We start from the raw sequence: 15,378 nt of genomic DNA, 5'->3' as shown, positions 1-15,378 counted from the left end.
ATACGACAGTGGTGGGCGCACACATCTTATATATTATTTCTCTAAGGCCTTTTTTGTTAGTCTTCCTTTTTCTACTTTTCTATGTAAGCAATTCCACTAATGAGGTGTCATTTGAAAATTCAGAGGTCCCCTGAGTGGTTATTAGGTAATATTAATGGTCATAACACCTCTGAAGTCAAGAAATTTGTAATTTTATTTTTGTTTTTAATTTACCATTGTTAAGCCACACTAAAGGTATTTTGTACTGAAGCACTATTGTGACTGCAGTATCGCATACACCGTATACGACAGTGGTTAGCGCACACATAATTCAATAATTAAAGGTTCGATAAACTGAAAGTTGTCTCTCTCGCACCGCTCCCTTAGCTCAGATATTATTGTTTCAGTTAAAAAAATATTTAGTCAAAAAGTTAATTCTGAATATTTTTTCACCTCAAATATTGTATACAAAGATATATTTTAAGTAACACCATGTTTACCTCAACTCATGACACTCATATATCAGTCAGTTTGTAATATGTTTTTATGTACCTAATAAGTATAAGTTCTGATGTACTATAAATCTCATTCATGCTTTGTAATATATGTATAATAAAAATAAGGGGTTTATAAGAATAATTCTGTTTACTATTTCCGCGAACTATTAGAACAGTCTGCTTTTATTTATCTGTGGCTACAAAGAGGGATGAGTTTACTGTGTATTTCTGTCTGCGCAGTCTGCGCATGGGCCCGCTTGTAAATTCATATATCGTCGCGAACAGTCGTCGGGCGAAAGACGTCGTTTGCTTTGGTTGTGCGCGTCCTCATATACGACAGTGTATTTTAGTTTTTACAGCGAACATTCGCGCCGAAAAATTCGTCGTTCGCTGGCATTGAGTTTCAGCGGTCACATATAAATGTAAATGTAAAAGTAAAAGTAAAAGTAAAAAAAAAGTATTTTTTATGCAAATTTTGCCAAAAGCAGTGTTTTCGGCATACACTTGCATACAGAACTCTCTTGGCTCCCTTCGTAGTATTTAATATTCAAAGTGCTGTCTTCACTGATGTCCAGAGGGTTTTCAAAAACTTAATTTGTCATCCAAGTAGGTTTACTTCTCGGGTCACATGAAAACGGGTTGTTATCCAGCTGAGGATGTTCCTCAGAGTTAACGCTGCTAACGCGCGTTAACGCTAAGAAATTAACTTTTATCAATTTTCTTAGCGTTAACTTCGATTTACTTTGTTTTTCTGATTTACTTTGTATATTTATGGGGTTTTCATGCAAATTGCTAGACATTCTAAAATATAGATGTCTCCAATTAAACAAACTCTCGACGTGGTAGAAAAAAACTAGAGATATATTTTAATTTCAGCAAATATCCGCACACTTGCTCCATTTCTAACCATTTTTCTGTACAAATTTGTCTATAGCTTTAAAAATTTTAATACAAATCAAAATTTTTTGATTCTCTGGCCGCCAAGTTGAAGTTTTATCAAACCGCTTGCGTTGTGTATGGGAAGCTTAAAGAATTTGCCCGCACGACTACTCTAGCCACTAGCGGCACCCCAGGCATACGTTTGCGGCACCCGATTTGGGTAAGCCTGCGTTAGATAATAATATGTTAGAGCTTGGCCGAGCCTCCGATTTGTGGCGTGCGCCTTGATGTTGTCACACAAAGGGGAGGGACCTACAGTTTTACGCCGACTCCGAACGGCGATTGTATTTTTATGAGAAGCTGTTTTTCATGGCAGAAATACACTCGGAGGTTTGCCATTGCCTGCCGAGGGGCGAACGCTGTTAAGAAAAAACATTTTTTCTAAATTTGTTTGCGATGTTCCTTTGACCAGGGCTTGATTCCAGGTGCTGCGGAGTGGAAGCGCGCACTGCTTACCACTACACCACAGCGGCCACGATCCGACGTATAATTTTTCTTTTTTATTATTAATAATAATAATATAAAAGTTACGCATAAAAAATAAGTCCTTCTTCCAGCTGTTCTCCCGCAAGCGGAAACGAAATGCTTCACAATTGGGTTCCTTTCAAATAAAAAATAATTAAGGAAATCATGGAGATGGTAAGGTGCTCCATTTACTAGAGAAGGAATTCCGCAATTGCGTTTTAGTCCTGACTTTTTACTGGAGATGTATGCGTTTTTCGTTTCTGCTTTGTGTTTCTAGTACTTGCTACCGAGCAAAGTCAAAGACCATAGAAAGCAAAGAAGTTGTAATAAAACTCTGCTTACGAAAGGGAATTTGCAAGTTCTTTGCCAGCGTTAATAATGACACTCGCATAAAATGAAATAAGAATATTACAAAGAAGAAAGCGCGTCAAAAACATAGGTTGCAAACTTAAACTGGTTTTCTATAATATGTATAGTATATATGTCAATATTACTTACATTCATCGAAATTTAAGGTATACGTGTATTCCTTGAGACCATTTTCAATATCCTTCACAGTTTCATTTATATTACAATTGTCTTGTTCCTTCAAAGGTTTCCCATCTTTGAGCCATGTAATTTTAGGCTGAGGATCTGCAGTGAATACAATTGGTATTGCTAACGAGTGCCCTTTATTAGTAGTAATATCGCGTAAACCACTTTTCAGAAGAGGCTTTCGATACTCTGCAACACCTGAAAATAATTTTGTATTGTTTTATAAGTTTCAGGATGGTTTGAAATTTTTTTATATGTACCAGATAAAGAAAGAACTCCTTGCAAGGATTTTTCACCACATTTATTTTTGATTATTACTTTATATTCACCGGCGTCTGAAAGTTCAAGTTCTTTTATCTCCAATCTATATTTGTCCTGTAAAAGTCTGTTATATTAACATCCCTTAAAAACAATTATAAAAACGTAAAACTTACACCGTCAACAAAAGTTGCCACACGATTGTCAGCATGAATTGGCTTGCCGTCATGATACCACAGAGCTTCCGGTTTAGGGATCCCTTTGGCGATAATTTCATATTTTAGTGGCACTGATTCGAAGCTGTGTTTTTCTAAAATGTCCGCGTGTTGAATCTCAGGAATTGCTAAATTCAAAAAATTGCAATTATATTAAAACAGTATACAAATATAATACATACATCTACATATATGTGATTTACTATTTTTTAAATTAGCGAAGTAAAGCGTAAGTACTTATGCATTGTATGAACATTAACTTGCATAGCGAGTTGAGCAAAGAAAATAGAGATACACCAATATTTGTAAATCACTTTGTACTTCCATCACAAAATATTAGTTTTTTCAGATAAAAATTAATACACATAATAGGGCTTTTCTCTGAGTATTGCAAAGCCCTTGCACGGTGCACAGATTACACGGGTTGCATTGTAAAAACCGGTTTTCGTATGGGACAGCTTTTCTACCCGTGCGATCCGTGCAAGGGCTTTGCAAGACTCAGAGAATACCCCTAGTATACCGTCGCCCTTATGTCAGAAGTATGGATGCGCAAATTTATCAGTTTTGAATTATTGGGTTGGCTTGATTAACCGGTGGATGTACTATGTTATACCTAAACCCAGAATACCATACCTACACGGAAACCACATATTTTACAGATTAAATTGTATAAATGTAGAGTTAGGTCTCGTAAAATAAACTTTCAAACTTGATTTCCCAAAATTTTCATTTTTACACATTCATGTTTCTGGCACACGGGCGACGATATATAGTTAAAAAGTAAGTCCCTTATGTTAGTACGTTTTGTGGAAATTCTCAGGAAAGACGAAAACCCTTCTACATATTAACTCAGGATAGTTTTGTTCTGTAAATTCATTAGCCCTGCCGTGCACCCCAAAATGTGCTTTACACTGAGGGAAATAATGCATAGTAAAAATGAATATTTTATATTTGATTATTGTTTAAAAATGTTCGTATTTAAAAATAATATTTTCATACAAAATTTATTACGCTGTTCACATCTGAGTATATATGTATATGAGTGTACATACGCACCCCAAGCATGCAGAGCGCCGCTCTGAGAGCAGTGACAACACACACATTCACACATAGTAAATATTTATCCGTACAAATCGCGTACTGTGGTGTTGATGGATATTCAACATTTGACATTTGAAAGCAAATTTATATGCCTGGGTGTAGCTGAGTGCGCAAAGATGCATGCCACAATTTGTTGATATTCAGAGATGGTCAAGGTTCGAATTCCAGTGCAGGCAAACAGGCAAGTTAAATATTTTTTTTTTAGTTTTTGTCTTGATTATTCACTTCACGGATGCTTTTTCAGAATGAACACAGTCATTTTAATATGTGCGTAATTGAATTGAATATTTACCAATATACAGTACTTTCGTTGCCGTTTATAGTAGATCAATTACGTTTCTATTTGATTTTAATATTTTTTTCCCTCAGTGTAGAAATGAATAAGTGGTAAGGTTAAGGTCACCGGTTCAAACCTATTTCAATCGATAACTTGTATAAAAATAAATTTGAAGGTAATTTTTACCTCGTTTTTATTGATGGCGTGCTGTCGAAATTTTAACTCGCTGTATCTGAAATTGTTACACAATAAACTGCAAAGACAGAGAGAGCGCACTTCAACGAGGAGCAAGAACAGAGCTAGCGGACTTTTTGGAATGTCACCAAATTCAGTGCATTCAGAAAGCCCTTGAACGCGCGCAACAATATTACTACTGGCCCGGAATGTGCCGCACATTGGGCAACCACGTCCGTGGGTGCCTCTCTCCGCCGTATAAGACCGAAAACGATGCAGTGCTCACGACCATGGGTAATCGTTACCGTTGATTTCATCCGCCCACCCCATCGCTCGAAAGAAGTCAACATGTGCCTCCTGGTTTTGGTGGATAAATTTTGCAAATGGATCGAATTAATCTTGGTGCGTAAATAGGGTGACCATTCGTACCGATTTTGGCGGGACAGTACCGATTTTGAGAAAATTGTCCAGCTGAATATGTTTCAAAAGTCGGGGCATACAAACGTCCCGATTTTACATATTTGTACCGATTAAGTCCCGATTTTCAGTGTTTTCTTTATTCATTTATTAAGCCTCTCCCTGTCTACTTGTTTATCACAAAGGACATAGAATATACTAGTGCTATAAACATAGCCGGCATCCTTATTAATAATATAATAATATAATTAATGAAATTATAAAAAGTAATACTAATACCTTCAAACAAACCGTGGATATGAAAAACAAAAGCTGTAGATGGAGTGGCAAAAATATAAAAAGGGAAGAGACAGTTTAGCGTTCTTTGGCTATTCCACTTTCGATTATTTAATGTATATTACTTTTTATGAATGTGTGACTCGTTATCTAACAAAGACCACGTAAGTCAAAATTTCAAACTTTGTACAAAAATTATCAAAATTCGACAAAGTTTCATAAAAATTTTGAGCTTTTTAGTTAGATTTTTTTTTAAATATTCTGAGTATGCAGCCGCTGGGGTGTAGTGGTAAGCAGTGCGCGCTTCCACTTCGCGGGGTCTGGGTTCAAGCCCTGGTCAGAGCAACATCACAAACAAATTTAGAAAAAAGGTTTTTTCTTAACAGTGGTCGCCCCTCGGCAGGCAATGGCAAACCTCCGAGTGTGTTTCTGCCATAAAAATACAATGCTTCTCATAAAAATACAATCGCCGTTCGGAGTCGGCGTAGAACCGTAGGCCCCTCCCCTTTGTGTGACAACATCAACGCGCCACAAATCGGAGGAGAACTCGGCCAAACACTGACATATGTGTAAGCGCCAATCTATTATTATTATTCTGAGTATGCAGTAACCCATTCAATTCAAAGGAATGGAAATGACCTACGGATCCTTTATCAACAATTTCAATTCGTAAACTTATTTCTTGCTTAATTAAATTTAAGGTTTCCTCCTTTAAACATGCAATAAGTATATCATCAACGTGTACTATTAGAATAACCTTGTGCTCCTTCGTGTATCTTGTATACGCACAAGGATCTACTTTGTTCCGAGAAAAACCAATTTGCTGCAAAATTTTATCCAACTTCTCATTCCATTTCCTTCCAGATTGCTTTAAACCGTACGCCTTTTGTAATTTACATACTTTATTCGGAAATGTCGTACTCACGAATTCTTAAGGTTGGTCCATATATATACCTGTGTCAATATATCCGTTTACATAAGCAGTTGTAACATCAAGTTGTTGTAAATGTAGTCCAAATTCTGCAGCTAATGCTAGGACTAACCGTACTGTTGAGTACCGAGTGACAGGGGAAAAAGTTTCAGAATAATTAACACCATACTTCTGGCTACATCCTTTTGCGACCAATCTTGATTTGTACCTTTCAATATTGCCATATTGATCTCCTTTTACAGTAAATATCCATTTACTTTTAATAACTGGTGCATCTTTTGGTCTATCTTCCAAAATCCAAGTTCCTTTTGACATAAGTGATTCAAATTCACATTTCATTGATTTCAACCATTTCTCATTATCATCTCGCGACATTACTAACTTTACTGTTTATTGTAAGTCGCCACTTAAGTAATTATTGCAAACAATTCTACCACACCTAAGTTCTAAGGTTCTGTGAATTTTCTACTCCTGCTTCTTCATAAATGTTTTGCTCTTCACTGGAATCAACCCTTCCAACTATCTTCGTTTCTATTTGTTCTTCAAAATCAACCTTTCGTTAATAAAATTTTATTTTATTTATATGAAAATCTTTCAGGCAAATACATTAGATCGTTTTTATCATGATACAAAAAAGAAGGTAGTTCCATTTAATGACATTCGTTGTTGTTGTTAACCATTTGACTTTTAATAAAATTATGACATTTCATCAAATTCATGCTACCTGATCACTAGAAGAATAATTTTTTTTCAAAGCAGAAGATTTTATCAGTACATTCAAAGATGTGGAATATGATGGACTTGAAAATCATGCCGGCGACATAATTTCGTAAATGGGGTTGATGACTAAGTTTCCGACTTTGTACTTTAAACGACGATATGTTAATTGTTTAGCGGTGTGTTCAAGTCGACTTCAGGGTTTTTGCATATATTAGAAACTTTAAATTCAAAATTTGTGAAAGTTAATGGTGATACGCTAATCACAAACCCTAATTTTTTGCAAAATCTCATGAGAAATTAAAATTAAATTTGAGCCAAACTATAAAAAGGTTTTATTTGGAAAGAATATTCTTTAGAATTAGATTTTTAAATCGCAAGAAATAAGAAAATGAAAAAAAACAGCATTGCGCGTGGTTTTTATTATAAAATAAAACGAGCAATTACCATGAACTCGTCTTTAATACTTTATATCAGAGACATAACTAAATATTATAAGAGAAACGAATAAAAGTCAATCAATAATCATTATATTAAGATAAGATTTCTCAAAATAAGCCTCAAAATAAAAGTCTTTGAAGACTTAAAATATTTATCTCGCTGATAATTATTTTGAAAAGAATAGTTATCGATGACTTAAAAAATTTCTCACGCATAATTATTATCAAAAGACTTATAATTCTTACGAAAATTTTGATGACCTATTTAAAAATCCAACAATAAAATAATTATTATTCTGGGTCTCTGCTTTATATTTCTAATAAAAATAGTGCGAGCTACGTAAGTAAAAAAAATACCAAGCACTGGTAATGGGTTTTGATTTGAAATATTATTACATTGGTATAAATATGGGAAGGAAAATACTCCGATTTATTGTTTTAATATTATCAAAGTCGCAAGGCCGTTGATAATACTCACAATTTATGAAACCTTAAAAAAATTGTATTATCCGTCAAAAGTTGTTTATTGAAACTACCTTCTTTTTTGTATCATGGTTTTTATTATTATACAATCAAGTTATTTTTAGTATATAATAAAATCTATAAATCAAAAGAAATTTGATCAAAAAGGCAAAAAAATTCAATATAGACAGTTTATAAAAATTGAAAAAGGAAAAAAATTAAATAAGAAAAGGAAAAAGATAATTTTCCGGATCTCTCGTATGGCACACCAGTGCTCTGCTCACACAGCCATTGCGACTGTTGAAGCCAGTGTTGCCAGAACTTTTTGGACCAACCGGCTAAATTGGCAAAAAACGGCTTAACTGTTTCAACTAAATTTCACATGTTTTATTTATGTAAATAAATCACAAGTAGAAAGGCTAGTTCTTGGAGAGAAGTTGCAAATTCAAGCTGGAAAAAATTTTGCCGGCAAGAATTTGCAATTAGGAAACACTTATGATTGTGGCACATGGTTGGGTTTTTTGTCGACGATAATTTGAATAAACAAGTTCGGTAAATTTAAAAATGCACAAACTTGAGTGATTTTAAAATGAAAAATGTTAGTAAATACTTGTTAACTTATTAAATTTAGTTAATTCCAATGATTTGAAAGGTACTCCGCTGAAAGCCCTGTATTCGTGATCGGAATGCAATCTAACCAGAGTCGATATTGGGAACCCGACAGTTACTACAACAATGAAATTGAAACGTATGTTGATGAAAGTGCGACTAGACTTATGTTAAGTTTATTTTAAAAAAAAATAGTTTTTCTGTTCAAAATTTGAAATCGCATACATGGAAAAACCAAAAACGACACTCTTAGAAAAATCATGTTACTTCCCAGCTGGAAAAATTGCCAGACATCTGTTAAATATCCATCAGATTCGTCGGCAAAAAAGTCTGAAATGTTTATGATTGCTGGCCGGTATCGATCAGAGAAACATATAGACATATTGACATCTAACCGACGTACAGTGTTTCGACTATATGGAAGCAGGTGGAAATAATATTAAACATCCACGAAAATTCGTTGAAACTTGACATGTGCTCTAATTTTACTTAGAAATAGGGAATTATGAAATTTTGTCGAGATGGAATAATTGCCACGCCTTCCAACTTTGTGGGCGGAAACACTAAATTTCATCAGATTTCTATGAAATTAAGTTTGTACTGTCTCTTTTATTAGAAAACGTAAATACAAAATATGCGGAGGATTGGATCACTATAACGTCCAAAACTTACAAAAAATTTGAGCCCAGTCATTAAATATGATGGAATTTTGGTTAATTTATGTGGAAGGTGTAAAAATTCGCGTGCGCTGGGTTTGGGTTCCGCCACGTTAAAACCCTGCCCAATGAAAACAAAAAGCAGCCTCGGATGAGACCCCCTTTTTAGGCGTGGAGCCTTGCGACGTGTACTATAGTTGCCACGTAAAGGAGCGCAAATTCGGAGTAGGATTTGTGGACGAACTTCTGGCCACAATCCGGATCAAACCGAGATTCTTCAACATCTCGCTCATCTGCGCCCATGCTCCGACGGAAGAGCCATACATCGTGCAAAAAATGCGCCCAACAATGCAAGGAAATCTTAATGACGAAAAGCTGCAATCACCACAGACGGCCAATTTATTCACCACTCGACTCACACACCTGCTCTCTGAGAGCACTCTTCAACAAACCGACATATGCGATTTGCACCTTCTCTTTCTATCTAAGTTCCCTGACAATGGTTTCGTGCGTAACTGTTTCTAGATTCTCTGCATCCGCTGCACACTCAACTTCAAAGACAACGACAATCAATACACGCGTTTGAGACGAAGGCAATGTTGTACACTTTTACACAACATGTTTAAAATGATATTTATGTATACCTTTTAGTTTATATATAAAATATTAGAAGCAAAAATCCAAACAAGTTTTGAAAGCGATGTATCAAAAACCAGTCAGCTGGTAAATAACAATTTGAATGATATGTAGCGAACAGTTTTTAATACACTGTATTTTGACCCTTAATAAACACAACGCAAAGAGCTGTGACAAGGATGAAACAACAGAAATGACAACAACAATATATTATATAAAACAAATGACTCGGCAAATGCAATTCAGAATATTAAATTAAATTGATCAAATTCATAGGAAACTTTCATATTCTACTTATCTTCAATTGTGCACCAAACGTTTCTTCATTTTTTTTTTGTATTATTTTCTTTATTAAAGTTAACAACTTTATAAAATATGAAATTTTATCAGAGCACAAAAAAGCACAGCTTTGATGTTTGCGTTTATATCCAAGAGGTAGCGTTGGGAAAGCATCCATATGTACTCGAAAGAATACATTCGAGGGGCAGATCGTGATGGTAACGGTCAAGCTTTCGGTGGTTGCGCGGCTGCCATCTCGTGGTGGCTGCCGTCGTCGCGTGAAATAAAATTACAAAAAACTGATCGCAAGGATTTGCGTGCAACTGTGAAAAGGCTGCGGAAAATTTCCATCTCAAAATGCATCGCTTGTTGGGCTGCCACGGCAGAGTATCAAGTGGTGTTCAACATGGCGAAATTGCCCCTGGCTCGTCAGGCGGTGCGCAAGTTAAAATTAAATAAGATATAAGAAGTTAAGGTTATATTTTTCGATATTTTAAAATCTCGATATTTTAAAGTATCTAATCTACTACATAGCCGATTAAAAACCTAGTGATGTCAATACAAAGATAATTAATTAAACGTAATTTATATGCTTTCTTATGTTTTCAGACCAAGAATAATAAAAAGCAAAAAAAGAAACCTAATTTTTCATCAAGTAATCTTTTTTGAAAAAATTACATTATTAGTGCTTAAATATATATAAATTTATATTATTTGAAAGTACAAGTTATTACGTTTAATGAAAAGTTTTTTATAGGGGAAAATATTAACAAATGTAGTAGTAAAAATTGAAATTGTACATACAGTATATCCTAGACCACCCATCCAACCAACACTAAAACAGAGGCAATTTTTTTTATGGAATAATGCAAATAAATAACCTACCAAACAATCAATTGACATAAACTCACTTTTGTAATGGAGTTAATTTCAATGACCACAACCAAAAGTTAGTTAATGTCAGAAAAGTTAAAAATCATGCAAGCTTTGCGTTGACGTATATTAAGATCAGCGGAAATAACGTCTAGGGACATTATTTCTCATCGTCCCTACACATAATCACTTTTTCGAAAGCGAAATAAAATCCGCTTTTAACATATGTATCTACATAGTATAGAGAAAATCATGTTGAGTTAAAGTTGATTGTGATAGCATATACGTCGTTAAAAACGTATGCAAATTATCTTTGAATTGGCATCAATACTTTTCTACTTGGACATGTTGTTTCCGAGATATTGTACATACAAACATACACTAGGAAAAAACCCAGCTGCGCAATTGCCAAACATTTTTTGATATCATACAAGTCGACCAAATGTCTGAGTAAAAATTTTAATATTTAGACAAATCTTACAGATTTCTGGGCGAAGTGTCTGGGAATTTTGTTTATTACCTCAGTTGACATGTCTGATCCAATACTGCTCGATTTTCTTCAACTAGCCGATAGGCGAAAAGCTTTTGGATTTTTTTTTTTTGTTTTACCACAAAAGACAGTTTAATAATAAATTAGTGTCAACTTCTCTCCTTCTTAATTTTGGCCGAGTCCAAAACAGTACGCCAGTCATTTCTCTTCTGTGCCAACTGACGCCAATTGGAAATGCCAAGTGAAGCCAAGTCCTTCTCCACCTGGTGTTTCCAACGCAGAGGAGGCCTTCCTCTTCCTCGCATCGCGGCCCGCGTTAAATACTTTCTGAGCAGCAGCGTTTCTGTCCATTCGAACGACATGGAAATCCCAGCGGAGCCGCTGAATTTTAATTCTCTGCGCTATGTCTATATCGTTGTAAAGCTCATACAGCTCAACTTTAAATCCTCCGCGGTATTCGCCATCGCCAGCGCGTAAATCTTTCGCAGAATCTTTCTCTCGAAAACTCCCAGAGCCGTTTCATCAGTTGTTTTCATTGTCCATCTCTGCGCCATACACAAGCACAGGCATGATGAGCGACTTATAAAGTGTGATCTTTATACGACGAGAAAGGACTTTACTTCTCAATTGCCTACTCAGTCCAAAGTAGTACTTGTTGGCAAGAAAGATTCTCCGTTCGATTTCAAGGCTGATATTATTATTGGTGTTAATGCTGGTACCCAAATAAACGATGTTGTCTAGTTTTTCAAACATGTAACTGTCAACAGTGTGTGCCAAGACGCGTATGTGCTGACTGTGTGTGTGATGACAGGAGATACTTCGTTTTGTCTTCGTTTACCATCAGACCCATTCGCTTTGCTTCTCTATCTAATCCCGAAAAGGCAGAACAGACGTAGCCCTTATTTTTATCGATGTAGTATCGATGTCGTCGATGACGCTAGCAACTGTACGCTCTTGTAAAGTATTGCCCCTGAGCGGTTTAGTTCTGCGGCTCTTATTATCTTCTCCAACATCAGATTAAAGAAATCACACGAAAGTTGTCTGAAACCTCGTTTGGTATCACATGGCTCGGAGAGATCATTTTCAATTCTGACAGAGCTGATGGTATTGCTCAACAACATTTTACACAGCCGTATTAGTTTCGCGCAGATACTAAATTCAGACATCGCGGCATGGAGGCAACTTCTCTTCGTGCTGTCGAAAGCGGCTTTCAAATCGACAAATAGATGGAGCGTGTCGATCCTATTCGCGCGGGTCTTTTCCATGGTCTGGCGTATTGTGAATACCTGATCTAATGTGGATTTTCCAGGTCTAAAACCACACTGATATGGTCCAATCAGCTCGTTGGGCTTCAGTCTTTCACACAATACACTGCATAAGACCTTGTAACCTATGCTTAGAAGGCTGATCCCGCGGCAGTTGGCGCGTAAGATGGGATCCCCTGTCTTGTGGATTGACCATAGCACACTTAAATCCCAGTCGTCGGGCATGCGCTCATCTGACCATATTCTGCATAAGAGCTGATGCATGCACTTTATCAGCTCCTCGCCGCCGTACTTGAATAGCTGGGCTCGCAGGCCGTCAGTTCCAGCAGCTTTGTTGTTTTTCAGCCGCGTAATCGCTATTCGTCCCTCGTCATAGTCAGGCGGTGGGACATCGACTCCATCGTCATCGACTTGGGACTCGGGTTCATCTTCTCAACAGCGTGCAAAAGTGTTCCCTCCATAATTTAAGTACGTTATGGACATCAGCCATTGTAGTTCTTACAGGAGTTCGCCCTGGTCTTGAAACTTTCAGTAAATCCCCTAACTCTCTGATAAAATTTTCGGGCGTTTTTCCTGTCGGCCAGCATATCAAGCTCTTCGCACTCATGTATTTCGGCTTCTCTCTTCTTAATGTTTCAAATACGTCTCGCGTCCCTCTTCAGTTCCCTATAACGGTCCCACATGGCTCGCGTAGCGCCCGATCGCAGCGTGGCCCTGTAGGCGGCATATTCTTTCTCTGCAGCTTTTTAACACTCCTCATCGTACCGGTTGTTCTTTCGGGCTCGCTGAACTGTTTCTTCTGAGGAAACTCTGTTTCTACTCAGTGGAAACTATTCGCAGACGAAAAATTAACAGCTTTCGAAAAGTACACCTCGGAATGTAGAAACGCTTGTTAACAAGACAGAAATTCTGTTGAATTGAATGTTGATAACATAATACAATGTAGAGCAACATGAAATGTGATGTTCTTCGTGTTGCGAGCAAATAGGCGAAAATATGGGAAATCTTCATATAATTTTGATAAATTTGTAATTTTTGTTAAATTTTTTAAATTGTTCTCCTTTTATGAAGATGCAAATACAAATTCAAATAATGATAATTTTGCATAAAGTTTACACACATATGTACATACATAGACTGGCAATCAAAAGTGAGTGCATGGTGTTTTTTGTTTAATATTTGCAATGTTTTCAAATTAAAATTTTTTTGTTATTTTTTATAAAAATATGGTTCATGCTATAATCAAAACTATACAAGTCAAATTTTTATACTTTACACAGAACTTAGAAAAATTCAACGAATTCTCGTCTAAATTTTGACCTGTTTAATCTGGGGTTTTAGAAAAGTTTTGAGTACGCAGATAGATCGGTTTTTACGTCTAGTGGGACAAGATCAAGTTTTAAGTGGCTAAAAATTAGGGTTGATTTTTGATGATTTTTTATTGCACTTTTTACTTGTTTGCAAATAAATTTAAAAAATTAGACCTATATGTTACAAATTGCACTTGTTATATGCATAAAACCGCAAAATCCGTCGAAGATAACAAAAAAATTTTAACTTAAAAACATTTCAAATATGAAACAAAAAACAGGATGCCCTCACTTTTGATTGCCAGTGTATATACGTATTTGTGTTTAAAATTAACTACTTATGAAATAATTTTTGTGGTATGAACATATACATACTTGCGCTTTCTAAAAATGGGAATAAAAATTGGATTCGCATAAAATTTTAATTCCAATAACTAATATTTGAGTGAAAACATTTACAATAAAGCTTGCAGTAACTTTCGGCAAATTTGCGCGATTATGTGAAATTATACATGCGTATGTACCTTCATATCAATTTATATTATTTTAAACAAAGCTAATAGTAAAATTTAAAATGGCATATGGATATGACAATTAAAAAAAAAAAAAAAAAAAAAAAATTATTACTTGGTCCAACCGGGATTTAAACCAAGACAAACGGCGAGACGCCAAAAAGTTACATCGCCTCTAGCATACACGCCACAGCATATTATTGAAATGACAATCTCTTAATCACTACATACTTATATGAAATTTTTCATTCATCCAAAACGACAAATGCATACATATGTATGCATTTATAAATGTAAATATGTGCATACATATGTACGATTGATCTGCTTTCGTCTTCCCCTCGCCGTCCTCCATCCACAGACAAATTATTAAATTTCTGCGAGTTGCCACGACGCCACCAAAATTAACCCTAGGTTGACGAAATATTTAGGTTTTCGCATAAGTTTACATTTAGTAAAGCCATACTCGTACATTTTATATGGAGAATAATTATAATTCATTTAAAATTCTGCATGAAAACATCTTCTCGACGATACATGTAACTTTCATGAAAATTAACTATAAAAATTGTATTCTATTAACATTAAACTTGCTCCGTTAAGATGGGTTAAAAGCAAACTTGAGTTGACATACATATGGACATGTACAGTGGACTTGCACTAACTCAGACATCGGAAAAATTTAAAAATCATCCGTGGATATATGTAAACATAAATTTATAAACACTTTGAAGTATAGAAATTTTTAATATTCAAAAATAAATAAAATCATTTTTTTGCATCTATACAAATGGAGTTCAAGGCACATTGACCCACCCGTACAAAAATCGTGGCACTTCATGGCCAAAAAATGTGCAAACGAGCAAAGTTGCCACGTTATATTTGTGAACTTCAGATAAAACCACATATGTTTGTGATTTTAGAAGTTTTGATTTTATTAAAAAAGTTTAATGTATTTTCCTGCAGTAAACTTCCAATTTTATTTAATGTTTATTAAAATGACACCTCTCCATCACGTTGGTCTCCTTGCCGTGGGGATGGGGCTTAAATGAAAATCTAAACCTCC

The 15,378-nt window shown here is 35.5% G+C and overlaps 1 protein-coding gene across 1 annotated transcript in view; it reads right to left on the bottom strand.

The window, feature by feature from the left end:
* LOC118743562 (obscurin) overlaps positions 1-15,378 on the bottom strand; it is a 434,461-nt gene that overhangs the window by 113,422 nt on the left and 305,661 nt on the right. The window contains exons 19-21 of the mRNA XM_036476326.1: positions 2,849-3,015; positions 2,675-2,789; positions 2,379-2,612 (exon numbers count right to left, since the gene is read on the bottom strand). Coding sequence (XP_036332219.1) covers positions 2,379-2,612; positions 2,675-2,789; positions 2,849-3,015 — 516 coding nt within the window. The remainder of the gene's footprint in view (positions 1-2,378; positions 2,613-2,674; positions 2,790-2,848; positions 3,016-15,378) is intronic.

The sequence above is a fragment of the Rhagoletis pomonella genome, unplaced genomic scaffold (assembly GCF_013731165.1).
Source record: "Rhagoletis pomonella isolate Grant_MI unplaced genomic scaffold, Rhpom_1.0 Rhpom_scaffold_00007, whole genome shotgun sequence".
Lineage (NCBI taxonomy): Eukaryota > Metazoa > Arthropoda > Insecta > Diptera > Tephritidae > Rhagoletis > Rhagoletis pomonella.
Note: the sequence above shows the minus strand (reverse complement) of the source record. Positions and strands in the feature narration are given on the sequence as shown.